At 42.9% G+C, this 22,075-nt stretch overlaps 1 protein-coding gene across 1 annotated transcript in view; it reads left to right on the forward strand.

Moving 5' to 3' along the window:
• LOC120062676 (PHD finger protein 19-like) overlaps positions 1 to 22,075 on the forward strand; it is a 29,044-nt gene that overhangs the window by 1,456 nt on the left and 5,513 nt on the right. Inside the window, exons 3-14 of the mRNA XM_039012723.1 lie at positions 203 to 284; positions 863 to 958; positions 2,232 to 2,326; positions 2,588 to 2,736; positions 3,116 to 3,211; positions 6,292 to 6,360; positions 12,838 to 12,958; positions 13,074 to 13,141; positions 13,423 to 13,569; positions 13,751 to 13,817; positions 20,017 to 20,102; positions 20,961 to 21,056. Of these exons, the coding sequence (XP_038868651.1) occupies positions 203 to 284; positions 863 to 958; positions 2,232 to 2,326; positions 2,588 to 2,736; positions 3,116 to 3,211; positions 6,292 to 6,360; positions 12,838 to 12,958; positions 13,074 to 13,141; positions 13,423 to 13,569; positions 13,751 to 13,817; positions 20,017 to 20,102; positions 20,961 to 21,056 (1,172 nt within the window). The remainder of the gene's footprint in view (positions 1 to 202; positions 285 to 862; positions 959 to 2,231; positions 2,327 to 2,587; positions 2,737 to 3,115; positions 3,212 to 6,291; positions 6,361 to 12,837; positions 12,959 to 13,073; positions 13,142 to 13,422; positions 13,570 to 13,750; positions 13,818 to 20,016; positions 20,103 to 20,960; positions 21,057 to 22,075) is intronic.

Below are 22,075 nucleotides of genomic sequence, written 5' to 3' on the forward strand. Positions count from 1 at the left end.
GTTTGTATTCATTTTATTTACTACCCAAATACCGCTATTCACAAAATGTGATGGTTTCTCTGTAGTTTTCAGGGACAACATCTGTTATTCGTGTTTTTATGAAAAATCTATTGTAATACACTATTAGAATAAAACTGTAATAAGGCTGCTGTAAACGACTTGCCTCCGCCTCATATTGGCTGTTTTCACTTTTCTATTCAAGGTGAGTACCTCCAAGCAGAGCTGCTTTGTCACTTTTGAAGATAATTCAAAATTCTGGGTTCTCTGGAAAGACATCCAACATGGTGAGTGAAGAGGGACTAGAATATTGTTGTTGTCACAGTGTTCAATAAAAAAACGTGAATTAGTCAAACGTACTACACCCTACATCTTCAATGAATGTATGTCTGCTGATAATATGGATCTACACCATACAGGTTCAACATATCAAAAGCTCGCTCTAAAAGCCATTAGTAATGTAATCCACTTTGAACAGCATTACACAACAGCCTAACGGGAAATCATTAACATTTTGTGCTGTACCTCTGTGGAACCTCATGAAGCTGTTTTAGGCCTTTATTCCTTAACACTTTTTCATTGGCTAGCCGACACTTGTACTATGTAGTAGGCCACTTAATGGTATATTTAGATACTTCCCTAAAGGATTTAGCTGTCCTTCAAACTCTTCAACCGTCACGTTTCATTGAAAGGCCTATTTATGTCAGTAATGCCCTGCCGATTGCTTCTAATTTAATATCTTGCATGTTCTGTCTACATGTTGGTTTCATGTAGCTGAAGGATGAGAAAGCTGAGAATCCCACTCCAGCTCTTCATTCATCATTGAATATACCCTAATGCTATTCTTCTCTCCCAAAACATGCAGCTGGAGTTCCGGGGGAGGAACCCAAATGCTCGGTTTGTTCTGAAATGGTGCTGGTGTCTGACAATGAGATCCTGATATGTGGGAAATGTGGAATAGGTGAGTCACTGTAGAGTAATGTATAGTCTGACACTTCAACATTAAAACATAAGTGGTGAAGTTCCCCTTTAAAGGAGGGTGTGGCTACAACCATCTTTCTTGCCCTGATATAGCCTACAAGAGGATGTTGGTTCTTTACAAGCCATGGTTAAGTGGGAGGAGATCGCATTGCTTATTGCATACAGGGTTCTGTATGCTTCTATATTTACTTCCACAACTTTGTTTAACTCTTTTAATTATTTAACACTCACTCTAAAAGCATAAACTGTATCTTTGAACTGTGGTAAATGGACTGGAACAACATACAGAACTTAAGATGGGGACAATGTGTCCAACTTGATGAAAAGTATCCTAACTGCATCAAGTTATCTTCTACAGTTCAGTTAAAGTGGAACTGAACATTTTCAAGTTGGACAAGGCGGGTGTACAGCAAGCCTCTGTGACTCATAACATAATTTACTGAAGCCTGTGTACGTTAAACTAAGTACTTTCCATGGAGGTCTGTCTTATAGAGACCGGTCCCATTTGCAGTCTACGATTTGCAGGTCCTGTCTTCAGGCTGTGGTCTCTCGTTGGTTTGGTTTTTACATGGCACTTAATTAAAGTCATTGGGAGAATCTCAATTTCATCCTCTCTCCTCGCCTCCTTCTGAAAACCCATTGAAGGAGGATGTCAGAGGGGAGGGACCTCTGGCTTTCTCATCAAATGGGTTTAGAGAAGGGGAGAGGAGAGGACGCGAGGAGTATGTTATTGAGATTCTCCCATTGATTGCTTTGGGAGTCCACTCCTTCTGGCTTCCTCTAACATTTGCTGATCATGGGATTAAAAGCTTCTAGTTGGTTGGGTGCCACCTTCAGATAAACATAACACATTGATGTGGCTGAAAGTGCGGCCTGCAGTAGCACTTTCATTAATCCATTCATTTATTTCTATTGGGTTTGAGATGATACAAGGCAAGTGATATTTTTCAAATATTTAACCTTTATTTAACTAGGCAAGTCAGTTAAGAACAATTTTTTATTTACAATGACGGCCTACCCCGGCTAAACCCTAACCCGGACGACGCTGGGCCAATTGTGCGCCGCCATATGGGACTCCCAATCACGGCCGGTTGTGATACAGCCTGGAATCGAACCAGGGTCTGTAGTGATGCCTCTAGCACTGAGATGCAGTGCCTTAGACCGCTCCGCCACTTTGGAGTTCCGGGGGGAGGAACCCAAATGCTCGGTTTGTTCTGAAATGGTCTTGGTCCTCTTGTTTTTGTTTTTTCCAGGTTACCACCAGCAGTGCCACCTGCCAGAGGTGGAGAGCTCAATGGATTTGTCACCATGGTTTTGCAGGAAGTGCATCTTTGCTTTAGCTGTGCGGGTGAGTATTATTGATAGAACAACCTGCTCAAGGAAAACAAAAATGACTAATATAATGTATAATATGACTGTTTATCTAGGGTCTTGTTCAGTAGTGAGAAAACGTTTGGAAAAGGAGTGCAATGGAGAGGCACTATCTAAACACGTCCTATAAGAAAACACATTTTTGTTTTCTGTTATAAAACATTTCGCTATGATGTGTCCTACAGATCACTGTCCTATTGCCGAACCATGTTGACGTGGCTGTTTCTTCTCTTCACAGAAAGGGGGAGCTCTCAAAAAGGGCGCTATAGCAAAAGCACTGCAGGCCATGAAGCAGGTGCTTACCTACAACCCAGAAGAGCTGGAGTGGGATTCTCAGCACCGCACAAATCACCAACAGTGTTATTGCTACTGTGGAGGACCTGGAGAGTGAGCGTGCTGGCTAGACACACTGTAGCATAGCATTTACATATCCACACTTTTAAAATCCATTAGCAGGTTTTGTGACTCAATGAAGGCACAGCAGCTGTATTTGATTCAGATGGGCACAGCAGCTGTATTTGTTTGATGGGCACAGCAGCTGTATTTGATTCAGATGGCCACAGCAGCTGTATTTTATTCAGATGGCCACAGCAGCTGTATTTGATTCAGATGGCCACAGCAGCTGTATTTGATTCAGATGGCCACAGCAGCTGTATTTGATTCAGATGGCCACAGCAGCTGTATTTGATTCAGAAAGATGCCTCTTAGCACTCTGTTGCTCATTCAGTGACTACTACTTTTCACTAAATGGCTGCTCTCCACCCAGGTGGTACTTGAAGATGCTGCAGTGTTTTCGGTGTCAACAGTGGTTCCATGAGGCCTGTATCCAGTGCCTACAGGAGTCCATGATGTTTGGAGATAGGTGCGTAACATTGTTATCAAACAAGGTTTTATTCCCACGGTCCGGTAGGGCTGGGCGATATGGCCTAAAAATCATATCTAGATTTTTTTCAAAGTCATGGGGGATTTACGATATACTGTATATTTCGATTTAAAAAAAATGTTTTCCCTGAATAAGCCTTGTTGTACAATAAGGGAAAGGGTGATACCTAGTCAGTTGTACAACTGAAATGTGTCTTCCGCATTTAACCCAACCCCTCTGAATCAGTGAGGTGTGGGGGGGGGCTGCTTTAATCGACATCCACGTAAAGGTCAATACACTGCATGTAAAATTCTACCTAGGCTAACTATAAGCCACTAATAATAATTTTATCAAAATAGTTTAACCTGCTTTTTTACAGTAATCACTGATCTGGCTTTCAAGTCTGTCTATGAAAATGCAATTTTTGAAGAAAATGTAACCAGAATCATGCACATGCACTAATAATGACCAACTTCTAGTAGTAGGCACATGCTAGTGAGTAGCCAGCTCATATTTCAAGTCTAGCCAACTTGGATCTATTTGCTTGCTAAAAAGAGAGAAACTGTTATGAATACACCTTCCTGTACATCTCAAACTGTTTGAACATCATAGCCTGTGCACAGTGCACACGGCACAGAAGGAGCGAAGGAGACGAGACCAGAAAGACATAAAACGCTCATGAAAACAAACAGAAAAACGTGATTCTTGTGATGCAGGCATTTGGAACATCGCGCTATAACATAAATTATAATTAATCAAATTGATATACAGTGCATTAGGAAAGTATTCAGACCTCTTGACTTTTTCCAAATGTAACGTTACAGCCTTATTCTAAGATGTATAAAATTAATGTTTTGCCTCAATCTACACACAATACAATACATATAATGACAAAGCGAAAACGTGTTTTTAGACATTTTTGCAAATGTATTAAAAATGAAAACAGATACCTTATTTACATAAGTATTCAGACCCTTTGCTATGGGCCTCGAAATTGAGCTCAGGTGCATCCTGTCTCCATTGATCATCCTTGATGCTTCTACAACTTGATTGGAGTCCGCCTGTCCGTAGAGCTCCGAGACAGGATTGTGTCAAGGCACAGATCTGGGGAAGGGTACTAAAAATATTTCTGCAGCATTAAAGGTCCCCAAGATCACAGTGGCATCCATCATTCTTACATTGAAGAAGTTTGGAACCACCAAGACTGGCCAAACTGAGCAATCGGGGGATAAGGGCCTTGTTCAGTGAGAGCTCAAGAACCCAATGGTCACTCTGACAGAGCTCCAGAGTTCCTCTGTGGAGATGGGAGAACCTTCCAGTAGGACAAGCATCTCTGCAGCACTCCACCAATCAGGCCTTTTTGTGGTAGACTGGCCAGACGGAAGCCACTCCTCAGTAAAAGCCACATGACAGCCCGCTTGGAGTTTGCCAAAATGCACCTAAAGGACTCTCAGATCATGAGAAACAAGATTATCTGGTCTGATGAAGCCAAGATTGAACTCTTTGGCCTGAATGCCAAGCGTCACATCTGGAGGAAACCAGGCTCCGCTCATTACCTGGCCAATACGTCTCTACGGTGAAGTATGGTGGTGGCAGCATCATGCTGTGGGGATGCTTTTCAGTGGCAGAGAGACTAGTCAAGATCAAGGGGAAAATGACTGGCGCAAAGTACAGAGAGATCCTTGATGAAAATCAATCAATTACATTTATTTATAAAGCCCTTCTTACCTCAGCTGATGTCACAAAGTGCAGAACAGAAACCCAGAGCGCTCAGGACCTCAGACTGGGGCGATGGTTCACCATTCAACAGGACAACGACCCTGTTGCAAAATAAATTTTGAAATCCATGTTATTCAATTACTGCACCCACACTGCTCGCGTGCGCCAACGAGCGTCTGCGACGCCAAGGGCTAAAATAGAGGTAATTCCTATTTTTGACGCAGATCGCGCTGAAAGTCCTGCCTCTCCCATCTCCTCATTGGTTTATAGAAGCAGGTACCCACGTGCCATCTCCTCATTGGTTATACCCACGTGGGTGATTGAAAGACGAACTTTGTTGCCGGTTGTCGTGGTAATACAATGAAAGTTTAGATGCGATCACCATATAAGTTCAAAGATGAAAAAGCCTGGAAGGAGGAGAGTTGACTAGAAACGATTCGGTTGGCCGTTTTATGTGTGGATTAATTGTCGGAGTAGAGGTCCTTGTGCATTTCAGGTAAAATAACAACTCAATGTTTATATCCCAGGACAAATTAGCTAGCAACAGCAAGCTAGCTAAATAGGACAAATTAACGTTAGCTAGCAAGTGCAAAGCTAACTAGCTAAATTGCCATACATGTTTTATGCTTTTCGACCTGTCCCCAAATTAATGTCATTGGTTCAGAGTTTGTTTAAATATTTTAACCTGCGTGTCATGATCACGTTTGGTGTAGGGGGACAAAATAAATGTATGCACGATAGCGCACGCGCGCAGCCGGTTTGGGTTCCGTGTAAGCACACAGCCAAGACAACGCATAAGTGACTTTGGGACAAGTCTCAATGTCCTTGAGTGGCCCAGCCAGAGCCTGGACTTGAACCCGATCGAACATCTGTAGAGACCTGAAAATAGCTGTGCAGTGTTGCTCCCCATCCAACCTGGCAGAGCTTGAGGATCTGCAGAGAGAAATGGGAGAAACTCCCCAAATACAGGTGTGCCAAGCTTGTAGCTTCATAACCAAGAAGACTTTAGGCTGTAATCGATGCTAAAAGTGCTTCAACAACGTACTGGGTAAAAGGTCTGAATATTTCTTTTTTGTTGTTGAATAAATTAGCTAAAAATGTCTAAACAGTTTTTGCTTTGTCATTATGGGGTATTGTGTGTAGATTGATGAGGGGACTCTGAATGCACTGTAATGCTCAGCCCTACGGTCAGAGCAAATCCTGGGAAGTCAGGGGAAATAATTGTCTTGGAAGTCATAAGACATATCATGGAAGTTGAAGGTGTAGCCAGATGACCGAGGGACAATATTGATTTTGATTTCCCCTAGAGGCATGTGACCTGTGCTTTCTCCTCCTCTGATCTCTCTTCCTTTCTCTTTCAGGTTTTACTTGTTCATCTGTTCCGTGTGTAATAAAGGACTGGAGTACATTAAGCGCCTGGCTCTCCGATGGTAAATGGCTACTATTATTTTCCTACCTACCTCTGAGGCTCACTCAGGGGTACGTTAAGAATACAAAAGGCATTTGTGTCGTATAGTGCAGGATGTATGCAGGTGGAGGATGTATGTAATGTATGCAATGATTGTGCTCTTGTGCGCATAATGTCGTAGGGATAGATAAAGTTGTACAGTATTGCACTGTATTGGTGTTAATACACATAGTGGTGCTGTGAACGATTCAGGCAGCACAATAGCTCTGATTAAGAGGACTACATTTACACCTCTCTCTAAACCCAATTTCCTATCTGCTAACCCATAGGGATGTATAATTGAGAATTCCATTTATGAAGATGATGAAATCCATTGTCATACTCATACCTTATTATCTGATATGCACCTTACACTTGTGAATGCTGCAGGTGAGGGTTCCACACTCATTAATTGCTATCAGCTCTAGATACATTACAATCAGTTCATCTTTAGATTTTCAGGCCTTCAAGGAATTTTGCGTGATTTATTTTTATTTGTTTATATACAGTGGGGAGAAGAAGTATTTGATACACTGCCGATTTTGTGGTCTGTAATTTTTATCATAGGTACACTTCAACTGTGAGAGACGGAATCTAAAACAGAAATCCAGAAAATCACATTGTATGATTTTTAAGTAATTAATTTGCATTTTATTGCATGACATAAGTATTTGATACATCAGAAAAGCAGAACTTAATATTTGGTACAGAAACCTTTGTTTGCAATTACAGAGATCATACGTTTCCTGTAGTTCTTGACCAGGTTTGCACACACTGCAGCAGGGATTTTGGCCCACTCCTCCATACAGACCTTCTCCAGATCCTTCAGGTTTCGGGGCTGTCGCTGGGCAATACGGACTTTCAGCTCCCTCCAAAGATTTTCTATTGCGTTCAGGTCTGGAGACTGGCTAGGCCACTCCAGGACCTTGAGATGCTTCTTATGGAGCCACTCCTTAGTTGCCCTGGCTGTGTGTTTCGGGTTGTTGTCATGCTGGAAGACCCAGCCACGACCCATCTTAAATGCTCTTACTGAGGGAAGATCTCGCGATACATGGCCCCATCCATCCTCCCCTCAATACGGTGCAGTCGTCCTGTCCCCTTTGCAGAAAAGCATCCCCAAAGAATGATGTTTCCACCTTCATGCTTCACGGTTGGGACGGTGTTCTTGGGGTTGTACTCATCCTTCTTCCTTCAAACACGGCGAGTGGAGTTTAGACCAAAAAGCTCTATTTTTGTCTCATCAGACCACATGACCTTCTCCCATTCCTCCTCTGGATCATCCAGATGGTCATTGGCAAACTTCAGACGGGCCTGGACATGCGCTGGCTTGAGCAGGGGGACCTTGCGTGCACTGCAGGATTTTAATCCATGACGGCGTAGTGTGTTACTAATGGTTTTCTTAGAGACTGTGGTGCCAGATCTCTTCAGGTCATTGACCAGGTCCTGCCGTGTAGTTCTGGGCTGATCCCTCACCTTCCTCATGATCATTGATGCCCCACGAGGTGAGATCTTGCATGGAGCCCCAGACCGAGGGTGATTGACCGTCATCTTGAACTAATTCCATTTTCTAATAATTGGGCCAACAGTTGTTGCCTTCTCACCAAGCTGCTTGCCTATTGTCCTGTAGCCCATCCCAGCCTTGTGAAGGTCTACAATTTTATTCCTGATCTCCTTACACAGCTCTCTGGTCTTGGCCATTGTGGAGAGGTTGGAGTCTGTTTGATTGAGTGTGTGGACAGGTGTCTTTTATACAGGTAACGAGTTCAAACAGGTGCAGTTAATACAGGTAATGAGTGGAGAATAGGAGGGCTTCTTAAAGAAAAACTAACAGGTCTGTGAGAGCCGGAATTCTTACTGGTTGATAGGTGATCAAATACTTATGTCATGCAATTAAATGCTAATTAATTACTTAAAAATCATACAATGTGATTTTCTGAATTTTTGTTTTAGATTCCGTCTCTCACAGTTGAAGTGTACCTATGATAAAAATTACAGACCTCTACATGCTTTGTAAGTAGGTAAACCTGCAAAATCGGCAGTGTATCAAATACTTGTTCTCCCCACTGTATATATATATTTGCGGTTTTGAGATTTTGCATGGCAATATTGTCCAATTTGTCAAAAATATGGTTTGATTCGACCATATTATGTAGGGATGTAACGATTCACCGATATGCATCGCCCCCAATTCAAATATGTAAGCTGCGAGTGCAATGGTCCGCGGGAGCCCAAACCAATCCAAATTAAGCATGCATCGGTAAGAAAACCAAATCAAACATTACGAATCGGCAGTTCACTAATGTTTATTACGCATATAATTGTTTTCTGCCTTATTCCAAAAATACACTACATGGCCAAAGTAGGTGGACACCCTTTACAATTAGTGTATACAGCTATTTCAGCCACATCCGCTGCTGACAGGTGTATAAAATTGAGCACACAGCCATGCAATCTCCATAGACAAATATTGGCAGTAGAATGGCCCGTACTGAAGTGACTTTCAACGTGGCACTGTCATAGGATACCACCTTTCCAGCAAGTCAATTCATAAAATGTATGCCCTGCTAGAGCTGCCCCGGTCAATTGTAAGTGCTATTATTGTGAAGTGGAAACGTCTAGGAGCAACAACAGCTCAGCCGCAAAGTGGTAGGCCACACAAGCTCACAGAATGGGACCGCAGAGTGCGGAAGCACGTAGCGCGTAAAAATCATGTGCGAGTTCCAAGCTGCCTCTGGAAGCAATGTCAGCACAAGAACTGTTCGTCGGGAGCGTCATGAAATGAATTTCTGTGGCCAAGCAGCCGCACACAAGCCTAAGATCACCATGTGCAATGCCAAGCGTCGGCTGGAGTGGTGTAAGGCTTGCCGCCATTGGACTCTGGAGCAGTGGAAACACGTTCTCTGGAGTGATAAATCACGCTTCACCATCTGGCAGTCCGATGGAAGAATCTGGGTTTTGCGGATGCCAGGAGAACACTACCTGCCCAAATGCATAGTGCCAACTGTAAAATTTGGTGGAGGAGGATTAATGGTCTGGGGCTGTTTTTCATGGTTCGCCTAGGGGCCTTAGTTCCAGTGAAGGGAAATCTTAATACGACATTCTAGATGATTCTGTGCTTCCAACTTTGTGGCAACAGTTTGAGGAAAGCCCTTTCTTGTTTCAGCATGACAATGCCCCCTTGCACAAAGCGAGGTTCATACAGAAATAGTTTGTTGATCGGTGTGGAAGAACTTGACCGGCCTGCACAGAGCCCTGTCCTCAACCCCATCGAACACCTTTGGGATGAATTTGAACGCTGACTGCGAGCCAGGCGTAATTGCCCAACATTAGTGCCCGACTTCATTAATGCCCTTGTGGCTGAATGGAAGGGTACCAACATATTTCTGCAGAATTGAATGTTCCCAAGAACACAGTGGCCTCCATCATTCTTAAATGGAAAAAGTTTGGAACCACCAAGACTCTTAATAGAGCTGGCCGCCCAGCCAAACTGAACAACCGGGTTTTACTGGTGGAGCTGTGTAGGCTACCGTAGTGGACACAACTCACATCTTGCTGATTGCACGTCTAAATGCTAATTGGGGCTTTTCGATTGCCAGGTTCACCATACAAAATGTTTTTGGAAATTCTGATTTAAACAGTCACTGCCTTTGGTTATTTTTACATGAACAGTGTAACGGTGTAATTTTATAACAAGAATAGCAATACTTTTTGCAAGCCACTGGTCGGAAAGGGAGAAAAGAGTAGCTCTACTCTGTGACGTTCCAAACGGTCAAAACCATTCGCTTTTGAGATGGCGAGGGGGGGCAATGCAAATAGTCTGGGTAGCCATTTGATTACCTGTTCAGGAGTCTTATGGCTTGGGGGTAGAAGCTGTTTAGAAGCCTCTTGGACCTAGACTTGGCGCTCTGGTACCGCTTGCCGTGGTTTAGCAGAGAGAACAGTCTATGGCTAGGGTGGCTGGAGTCTTTGACAATTTTTAGGGCCTTCCTCTGACACCGCCTGGTATAGAGGTCCTGGATTGCAGGAAGCTTGGCCCCGGTGATGTAGTGGGCAGTTTGCACTACCCTCTGTAGTGCCTTGCGTTCAGAGGCCGAGCAGTTGCCATACCAGGCAGTGATGCAACCAGTCAGGATGCTCTCGATGGTGCAGCTGTAGAACCTTTTAAGGATCTGAGGACCCATGCCAAATCTTTTCAGTCTCCTGAGGCGGAATAGGTTTTGTCGTGCCCTCTTCACGACTGTCTTGGTGTGCTTGGACCGTGTTAGTTTGTTGGTGATGTGGACGCCAAGGAACTTGAGGCTCTCAACCTGCTCCACTTCAGCCCCGTCGATGAGAATGGGGGCATGCTCGGTCCTCTTTTTTCTGTAGTCCACAATCATCTCCTTTGTCTTGATCACGTTGAGGGAGAGGTTGTTGTCCTGGCACCACCTGGCCAGGTCTCTGACCTCCTCCCTATAGGCTGTCTCGTCGTTGTCGGTGATCAGGCCTACCACTGTTGTGTCAACATAAACTTAATGATGGTGTTGGAGTCGTGCCTAGCCGTGCAGTCATGAGTGAACAGGGAGTACAGGATGGAACTGAGCACCCACCCCTGAGGGCCCCTGTGTTAAGGATCAGCGTGGCGGATATGTTGTTTTCTACCCTCACCATCTGGGGGCAGCCCATCAGGAAGTCCAGGATCCAGTTGCAGAGGGAGGTGTTTAGTTCCAGGGTCCTTAGCTTATTGATGAGCTTTGAGGGCACTATGGTGTTGAACGCTGAGCTGTAGTCAATGAATAGCATTCTCACATAGGTGTTCCTTTTGTCCAGGTGGGAAAGGGCAGTGTGGAGTGCAATAGAGATTGCATCATCTGTGGATCTGTTGGGGCGGTATGCAAATTTGATTGGGTCTAAGGTTTCTAGGATAATGTTGTTGATGTGAGCCATGACCAGCCTTTCAAAGCACTTCATGGCTACAGACATGAGGGCTACGGGTCGGTAGTCATTTAGGCAGGTTACCTTAGTTTTCTTGGCCACAGGGACTATGGGGGTCTGCTTAAAACATGTTGGTATTACAGACTCAGACAGGGAGAGGTTGAAAATGTCAGTGAAGACACTTGCCAGTTGGTCAGCGCATGCTCGCAGTACATGTCCTGGTAATCCGTCTCTCCCTGCGGCCTTGTGAATGTTGACCTGTTTAAAGGTCTTACTCACATCGACTGCGGAGGGCATGATCACGGAACAGCTGGTGCTCTCATGCATGTTTCAGTGTTATTTGCCTAGAAGCGAGCATAGAAGTAGTTTAGCTCGTCTGGTAGGCTCGTGTCACTGGGCAGCTCTCGGCTGTGCTTCCCCTTGTAGTCTGTAATGGTTTGCAAGCCCTTCCACATCCGACGAGCGTCTGAGCCGGTGTAGTACGATTCGGTTTTAGTCCTGTATTGACGCTTTGCCTGTTTGATGGTTCGTCGGAGGGCATAGTGGGATTTCTTATAACTTCTGGGTTAGAGTCCCGCTCCTTGAAAGCGGCCGCTCTAGCCTTTAGCTCAATGCGGATATTACCTGTAATCCATGGCTTCTGGTTAGGGTATGTACGTACGGACACTGTGGAGGCGACGTCATCAATGCACTTATTGATGAAGCTAATGACTGATGTGGTGTACTCCTCAATGCCATTGGAGGACTCCCGGAACATATTCCAGTCTGTGCTAGCTTAGCCTCTGCTTCATCTGACCACTTTTTTATTTATCGAGTCACTGGTGCTTCCTGCTTTAAAATCTGCTTGTGAGCTGGAATCAGGAGGATAGAATTATGGTCAGATTTGCCACATGGAAGGCGAGGGAGAGCTTTGTATGCGTCTTTGTGTGTGTCTGTGTGTGGATTAAAGGTGGTCCAGAGTTTTTTTCCCTCTGGTTGCTCATTTAACATACTGATAGATATTTGGTAAAAAGGATTTAAGTTTCCTTTTATTAAAGCCCCCGGCTATTAGGAGCGCCGCCTCTGGGTGAGCGTTTCCTTGTTTGCTTATGGCGGGAATACAGCTTATTCGATGCTGTCTAATTGCTGTGAAAAATACAGATGAAAACTTTCTAGGTAGATAATGTGGTCTACAGCTTATCATGAGATACTCTACCTCAGGCGACCAATAGCTCGAGACTTCCTTAGATATTGTGCACCAGCTGTTATTTACAAAAATACATAGTCCGCCGCCCCTTGTCTTACCAGACACCGCTGTTCTATCCTGCCGGTACAGCGTATAACCAGCCAGCTGTATGTCGAGAGTGTCGTCATTCAGCCATGACGCCGTGAAGCATAAGATATTACAAGCCCTTGCATAATATGTGGGGAATTGTTGATTTGGCAAAAACAATTGCAATCGTTTTGATCCTGGAGGGACAGTTTTTTGTTGAACATGCGTATCTTTTATCTCCTCTCATTTCATCTCTATTTTGAGCTCACTGATTGTCCCTGGTTTCTTATCCAGGGTGGACGTGGTGCACTTGGCACTTTACAACCTGGGAGTCCAGAGTAAGAAGAAGTACTTTGAGCTGGAGGAGATCCTTAACTTTGTCAGCATCAACTGGGAGCATTTCCATTTGGGCAAGGTTAGAACCACCAAATGAATTCCTTTCTGAATTCTGAGTAGGAATCCGGATAGGAAGTTGATTAATGCCATCTCAAGCCAATTGCATCAGACTAACATTTTGATATTCCCCACAGCTCTCCAATACTCCTCCAACAGAAAGAGGCCAATATCTCCTTGATGCTCTGAACAACTACAAGAGCAAGTAAGACATCTCTCTCCGTTGTATTCAGATAATGCATTATAAAACTACTATTTAATTGGAAATCCCATCAACAGCATATGCTGAATCTGCCAATGTAATTCTCATGTCCAGCTAACAATAATATAGTATGGCCGCCAACATTCAGTAAGTTGTTTACTTGTTGTTCTGGGTGATAAGATTATTTGTTACAACAGACATGTTACTTGGCTGAAGGTTTATTTGTTGACATCACACCTCCTTTACCAGACCATGACCTTCTCATCCCCTCTGTATTTCTCCAGGTTTCTCTGTGGGAAGGAGATCAAGAAGAGGAAATGCATCTTCCGCCTGAGGACACGCGTTCCACCCAACCCTCCCTCCAAACTCTTTCCCGAGAGGGCCCAAAACGAGGGATGGAGAGGACGAAAGAAAGGCGCAGACAGGAACAGGTATTTCACGGCGTTGTGATATGCTGATATTTTGGTTTTCATGGAAAACGTGTATTTCAATGAGGCCTGTCTTGGCTCAGTCAGAAAGTGTTAATCAATGTTAAATGATGCTATAAGGCTGTGCCAAATTGTCACCCAATAATCATATTGTTTGGTCAGAAAGTGAAAGTTGTCTCTTTAGCTCTCTCCCGGCAGAGAAGAGGAGGAAGAAAAGGTCGAAATGGCTGCTGGAGGACGCCATTCCCAATGTAAGTTCTCGGATTGTCACAAGATCCTCCCTCATTCTCAAAACACCTCACGTCGAACCACTTTTCTGCTGTTTCACCCACCCTGAACGATCCAAACCCCTGCTTCTTTCACTCTTTCCTATCTCTGATGGTTATCAACGGGGCTGGAATCTCTCCCTTCTCCATTTGTGTTTTTCTTTTTTCTTTCCCTCTGACCACTGTCCGTCTTCTAAAAGTCTGTCTTCTGTCCGCCATGTCCCATGAAGAACCTTGTGTGTCATTGCCCTCATCACTGTCTCTCTCCACAGTTCTACTCAAAAGGGGATTACAGTTGGCCTTTGAGGCATTTTACTGACAAATCCCCCTGAACAGAGCAGTGCATGTCTGGTCCCCAGGCATATTCATCTCAAACAACAGACCTCTGACATTTCCTAGTAATTAAGCTAATACTGCCACGCTGGAAGGAGGAAGGTGCACTGATTTGAAAATATAGACAAAGCGTATAGTAGGGTTCTCCAACTGGCAGCCCGCAGGCCAAGTGATTTTTATTTGGCCCCCAAGTTTTCTGAGCAAAAAACTACTTATTATTATTATTATTTTTAATTGTTGGAAATAGACGGGTTGGCTGACCACGTCACGAAAATCATGTGCACGCATCGATGTGGCCGGAAGGTGTGCGTTATGATTCTGAACAGTCCGATGGCTAGCAACAAATAAAAGAAGATTCCATGTGGGGAAGCGTAGGTGGCTCGTTTCAGCTCGTTGTATCTTGTTATTGATATTGTCTTGTTTTGACTGCTGTCATGTCTATGCTAATATGAAAAACATTCGCTAGCTAGCTAACCAACATCGTTAACTATGTATTTGAGAGACAAGTGCTCATTGTGCAAATGTATTTGTTTTCAATAAACATTTGGAGGCAAAATATAGTTGTCAACAGTCTAAGCTAACCCAGTCTGTTTTGCACTCATCGGTTTTGTTGCTATACAACCAACCCGTCTATAAAAGACTGTAAAAAGACCAGCAAATCAGCTCCAAATGTAAACAAGGTTTGAAATTAGGCTTTGGCGGTATCCAGATGTTATATTGTCATACTGTCCTTTTCTCATCCTGGGATTTATGGTATTATCATCATAGCACACGGGGGGTGCTAAAAACGCAAGAAAAGCCCATCGGGCCTCTATTACCAGAATGCTAACAAAATGAGAACAAACTACTAGCAAAATCAGAAGCTATTAGCTAAATGCTAAAAAAACAGATACCTTATTTACGTAAGTATTCAGACCCTTTATTATGAGACTGGAAATTGAGCTCAGGTGCATCCTGTTTCCATTGATCATCCTTGAGATATTTCTACAACTTGATTGGAGTCCACCTGTGGTTAATTTAATTGATTGGACATGATTTGGAAAGGCACACACCTGTCTATATAAGGTCGCACATTGCAACCAGTAGGCTTCCATCATTTTTAAATGGAAGAAGTTTGGAGCCACAAAGACTCTTCCTAGAGCTGGCCGCCTGGCCAAACTGAACAATCGGGAGATGAGGGCCTTGGTCCTTTTTATGGTAGAGTGGCCAGACGGAAGCCACTCCTCAGTAAAAGGCACATGACAGCCAGCTTGGAGGCACCTAAACAAGATTCTCCGGTCTAAAGAAACCAAGATTGAAGTCTTTGGCCTGAATGCCAAGCGTCTGGAGGAAACCTGGTACCATCACTACGGTAAAGCATGGTAGTGGCAGCATCATGCTGTGGGGATGTTTTTTAGCGGCAGGGACTGGGAGACAAGTCAAGATCAAGGGAAAGATGAGCGGTGCAAAGTACAGAGAGATCCTTGATGAAAACCTGTTACAGAGCACTCAGGACCTCAGACTGGGGTGAAGGTTCACCTTCCAATAGAACAACGACCCTAAGCACACAGCCAAGACAACACAGGAGTGGCTTTGTGACAAGTCTCTGAATGTCCTCAAGTGGCCCAGCCAGAGCCCGGACTTGAACCCAATCAAACATTTCTAGAGAAACCTGAAAATAGCTGTGCAGCGTTGCTCCCTATCCAACCTGACACAGCTTGAGAGGATCTGCAGATAAGGAACTCCCCAAATACATGTGTACCAAGCTTGTAGCGTCATACCCAAGAAGACTCAAGGCTGTATTTGCTGTCAAAAGTGCTTCAACAAAGTACTGAGTAAAGGGTCTGAATACTTATGTAAATGTGATATTTCATAATAGTTTTCTTATCTGTTTTTGCTTTGTCATTATGGGGTATTTTGTGAAGATTGACTATTTAAACTATTTTATTATAACGTAAAAAAATCTGGAAAAAGTGAAGGGGTCTGAATACTTTCCGAATGCACTATAGGTTGGAAAGAGATTTTTCGATGTACCAATTCCATGGCACATGGTTTATGAACTGATACACAAAACAACGCTGGATTCAAAACGTTGAGATTTTAAATCATTATACAAAATTATTGCAACCAGTAGAATGTTATATACAGTTGAAGTCGGAAGTTTACATACACTTAGGTTGGAGTCATTTAAACTTAATTTCCACCACTCCACAAATGTCTTGTTAACTTCTTAGTGATCCCTTAATGCTCGAATCCCAGTAACGGGATTGATTTGACAACATCCAGTGAAATTGCAGTGCGCCAAATTCAAAAACAGAAATACTCATAATAAATATTCACAAAACATACATGTGTAATACATCAAAATAAAGCTTAACTTCTTGTTAATCCAGCCGCAGTGTCAGATTTCAAAAAGGCTTTACGGCGAAAGCAGACCATGCGACTATCTGAGGACAGTGCCCCGCATACCAACACATGAAAATCATATTTCAACCAGGCAGGTGCTACACAAAAGTCAGAAATAACGATATAATTCATGCCTTACCTTTGAAGATCTTCTTCTGTTGGCACTCCAAAATGTCCCAGAAACATCACAAATGGTCCTTTTGTTCGATAAAGTCCTTCTTTATATCCCCAAAATGTCAATTTATTTGGATCCTTTGATTCAGAAAATACACTGGTTCCAACTCGCCCAACATGACTACAAAGAATCTAATAAGTTACCTGTAAACTTGGTCCAAACATTTCAAACAACTTTCCTAATCGAACCTTAGGTATCCTAAAACGTAAATAATCGAATAAAATTGAAGACGGGATAAACTGTGTTCAATACCGGACGAAAACAAAGTGAAGCGCGTTCCAGGTGTGCGCACCAAAAGACTTGAGTCCACCTGGAGTGACACATGGAAAGAACAGGGCTACTTCTTCATTTCTAAAAAGAAAAACACCAACCAATTTCTAACGACTGTTGACATCTAGTGGAAGCCATAGGAACTGCAAGCAGATTCCTATTAAAAAGGGCTTACCATAGAAAACTAATGGAAAACAGATTGACCTAAAAAGAAATGTCCCTGGATGGATTGTGCTCAGGGTTTCGCCTGCCAAATCAGTTCTGTTATACTCACAGATATTATTCAAACAGTTTTAGAAACTTAGTGTTTTCTATCCAAATCTATTAATAATATGCATATCCTAGCTTCTGGGCCTGAGTAGCAGGCAGTTTACTTTGGGCATGCTTTTCATCCGGACGTGAAAATACTGCCACCTATCCCTAAGAATTTTTAACAAACTATAGTTTTGGCAAGTCGGTTAGGACATCTGCTTTGTGAATAATCTGTTGTTTAACAATCGTGCAACAATTGTTTACAGAGAGATTATTTAACTTATAATTCACTGTATCACAATTCCAGTGGGTCAGAAGTTTACATGCACTAAGTTGACTGTGACTTTAAACAGCTTGGAAAATTCCAGAAAATGATGTCATAGGCTAACTGACATCATTGAGTAAATTGGAGGTGTACCTGTGGATGTATTTCAAGGCCTACCTTCAAACTCAGTGCCTCTTTGCTTGACATCATGGGAAAATCAAAAGAAATCAGCCAAGACATCAGAAACAAAATTGTAGACCTCCACAAGTCTGGTTCATCCTTGTCAGCAATTTCCAAACGCCTGATGGTGCCATGTTCATCTGTACAAACAATAGTACGCAAGTATAAACACCACCGGACCACGCAGCCGTCATACCGCTCAGGAAGGAGACGCGTTCTGTCTCCTAGAGATGAACGTACTTTGGTGGGAAAAGTGCAAATCAATCCCAGAACAACAGCAAAGGACCTTGTGAAGATGCTGGAGGAAACGGGTACAAAAGTATCTACATCCACAGTAGTCCTATATCAACATAACCTGAAAGGCCTCTTAGCAAGGAAGAAGCCACTTCTCCAAAACCGTCATAAAAGCCAGACTATAGTTTGCAACTGCACATGGGGACAAAGATCGTACTTTTTGGAGAAATGTCCTCTGTTCTGATGAAACAAAAATAGAACTGTTTGGCCATGATGACCATCGTTATGTTTGGAGGAAAAAGGGGGAGGCTTGCAAGCCGAAGAACACCATCCCAACCGTGAAGCACGGGGTGACAGCATCATGTTGTGGGGGTGCTTTGCTGCAGAAGAGACTGGTGCACTTCACAAAATAGATGGCATCATGAGGCAGGACAATTACGTGGATATATTGAAGCAACATCTCAAGACATCAGTCAGGAAGTTAAAGCTTGGTCGCATATGGGTCTTCCAAATGGACAATGATCCCAAGCATACTTCCAAGGTTGTGGCAAAATGGCTTAAGGACAACAAATTCAAGGTATTGGAGTGGCCATCACAAAGCCCTGACCTCAATCCCATAGAAAATTTGTGGGCAGAACTGAAAAAGCGTGACGTGAGCAAGGAGGCTGACAAACCTGACTCAGTTACACATCTCTGTCAGGAGGAATGGGCCAAAATTCACCCAACTTATTGTGGGAAGCTTGTGGAAGGCTACCCAAAAAGTTTGACCCAAGTTAAATAATTTAAAGGCAATGCTACCAAATACTAATTGAGTGTATGACCCATTGGGAATGTGATGAAATAAATTATTCATTCTTCTATTATTCTGACATTTCACAATCTTAAAGTAAAGTGGTGATCCTAACTGACCTAAAACAGGGAATTTTTTACTGGGATTGAATGTCAGGAATTGCGAAAAACTAAGTTTATATTTGGCTAAGGTTTATGTAAACTTCCGACTTCAACTCTATATGGGTACACAACCATCCCAGCTCTGCAGATTTAGCTGTGAATAGAGAATTATTAGATCATTTATTTTGGTACTGGCCATATTTAGCTGGTTTTTGGTCGACGCTTCAGGAATGGCTGAAGAATTGCAACATTTACCTGAATCTATCTCTGCAAATAGCACTGCTGGGTGATTTAAAAAATCATAGTCAATCGATCAATGATGTAATAATACTCTTAGGAAAATGTTGTATCTTTTCATTTACAATCTGTAGAAACTATGAGAATATACAGGTCCAGAATGTTTGTGAAACATCACAACACAGTTGAAAAATAAATGGCAAATAGAAATCAAAACTGGATGGTCTCAGAGATGAGTTCCCACATATGCTGAGCACTTGTTGGCTGCTTTTTCTTCACTCTGCGGTCCAACTCATCCCATATCAATTGGGTTGAGGTCGGGTGACTGGAGGCCAGGTCATCTGATGCAGCGTTCCATCACTCTCCTTCTTGGTCAAATATAAAGCCCTTATACAAAATAAAGGAAAACCCTTGAATGAGTAGGTGTGTCCAAACTTTTGACTGGTACTGTATATATATTTTATATATTTATATTTACAAAAAATATATATGGGAGATTGAAAATGATGCAGACAATTACATTGATGGAAGCCACAATCTATCTGCAATTTTAAAGCTGATCTACCCCTAAATACATTTAATTAATATATATATATTTTTTTTACTGTATTCACAGTATTGAAAAACTATCCCATGGATTTTTCCAAATACCCCGGTATACCGTCCAAGCCTATTTGAAATTATTGTTTTAGTCAAATATGATATCTGTTTGGGTTTCTTGCGGTCAATTTGTAGTTTAAAAAATATTATTAGTAACTATGTTTCGGCCCCCTGATCATCTTCTTAAGAAATAAAAAAATTGCCCCAGGCTGAATCTAGTTCATCTCTGGCATGTAGCGTTTAAACAGTAGTGATGAAGACAAGGATGATGATTGATGATGGAGACAATGGTGTTGATGACGACTGTCTGTTTATGACACTGGCTGAGTACTATAATACCGTGTGTGTGATTTGTTATGTAGAATGACCCGACCTCAGCCTGGAGCACCAACCATCATATGGCCAACATCTTTGACTTCACATTGGACGAGTTACAAAGCCTCAAAAGGTAAATGGTTTGGATACTAAGGGCCAGTTTCCCTGACAGATTAAGATTCAGCTTGGATTAAGTAGCATGTTCAATGGAGTTTATCAATTTAAAGTTATTTTAAATCTAGGACTGTGTCTTGGAAACCAGCTCGAAGAGTGTAATTCTGAGCACTTTTGTCTAGATGCTCATTTCCAATGAACTCTACTGCAAACATTTGACATTGACTTCGATTGAATGCAATAATTTTCAAGGCCCTAACAATCTCCTTCATTTACATGCATTTCCCTTTGAAATACAATCTCTGGCAGTGTTTGTTTTGTCACCCCTCTGAGGATTTTCATCAATGTGTCGAACGAAGAGATTTAATTGCGCTTTCCTGTAAAGGTTATCTCCCGAACAGTGCATAATAATACAAGAAAGGCAAACACTTTTGGGGACTGTTGAGAATCAACCAAGCTTTCTTAGAGGAAAATCAGGAGATGGGGAATAACTGGTGCAACGCCAAAAAGGGGACTAACACTGTCGGAATGTGAGGAGTGGAATAGGCTTGGTCATAACTCTATAGCACCTGAACTGAGCTGGAGGATGAGAACAGCTAAAATGATCTGTGGCTTTGAAGCATTACATTAACTTTCTTCCATTAGCTAGATATAGTACTTTCTCACGCATGCAGGCTCTTATTATATGGGCGTAGAACAGTGACTTGCAAATTCAAGTCACAGGGTGAGGGACCATGGTAATACTGTACATTTTCCTTTGAGGTTAGGATTAGAAATGACAAAATAGGACTATTCTGTCTGGTCCAGGGGCCACAAAATCCTCTGATTAGCACTTATTTCCAGCGTTTGAACGGAGCTGACGCTGTTTACTCCTCAGCACTAGCTCGGGACGGACCTTCAGTCTTGACCTGGACTCCACAGACGCTGCCAGCACCTCTGGGTCCGCCACCACCAGTGTCTCCTACGACTTCAGGTACAGTACGATAGTCACCAAGACTTTTTTGTTGTTAGAAAAGGCAACTCCCTCACGCACGGTTACCTCTGCAAATTGTTCATTGTGTTGGCATTAGGAGAAGGTCCTATTTTGTTTATTTTGCTCTGCCGTGTGGAATGTGTTGTAGACCGATCGATAAGACCCCCGACTGGAATCGCTGCAGCCCGGGCTGTCAGATGAGATTTTGTCTCCCACGTTTTCCAAGCTCTTGGACATGGTCCTATGTGAGGAGTTGAGGAGAGCCAAAACATGTTTGACAGCACACAAAAATAAGTATGATGTGAGGTCCTGGATTATTTAATGTGGTTGGCTCCTGTACATCTTCCAATATTTGCTTGAATATTTGCTTAAACTTGGAACTAAGCAATGGAAGTGACTATACATTCACTATATCCACATTCACAAACCCTCGATGACAGCATTATTTGAACACTGTGAAACACCCCTGGGCTCCCTAACTGACTGGCTTAATTTAGCAACACTCTCAGTGCTGGCTCCTCGCACGAGGGAGGGGCTCTGAAGTCTGACATACAGAGTGTATTGACACTCTGCTAGGTTAAAAAATATATATTAATAATCTTTCGTCTTTGCCTTTACTGTGTTTCGTTTCATGACTGAAAATCCTACTGGTTGGCATCCCGGTGGAGCTGCTGACATCTCCTGTGGCTCTATTTCCAGCTGGCACTAAGGAGGCGCATGTTAGTTTGCAATTTCGTCATGTAAAGACTGGCATTTTACGGCCCTAACGCAAGGTTTGGTAATTTACTTGTCTATCGTCATCTCGCTTGCCCTGAGGTGGGAGGGGTGGCCATATTTAATTTCATGCAGAGCTAATGGGAAGTTAAAAAAAGCAGGTCTTAATGGTAACACAGTTTATAATGGCATGGAGTTTGAGAGCGAAAACACAGTCATGCATGACTGCCTTTTTATGCCAATTCATCTGGTTTAGAAACATAATTTGATTCAAAACCAAGCATAGCCTACCCTCCCCTTAATCA

Source organism: Salvelinus namaycush, chromosome 18 (genome assembly GCF_016432855.1).
Source record: "Salvelinus namaycush isolate Seneca chromosome 18, SaNama_1.0, whole genome shotgun sequence".
Lineage (NCBI taxonomy): Eukaryota > Metazoa > Chordata > Actinopteri > Salmoniformes > Salmonidae > Salvelinus > Salvelinus namaycush.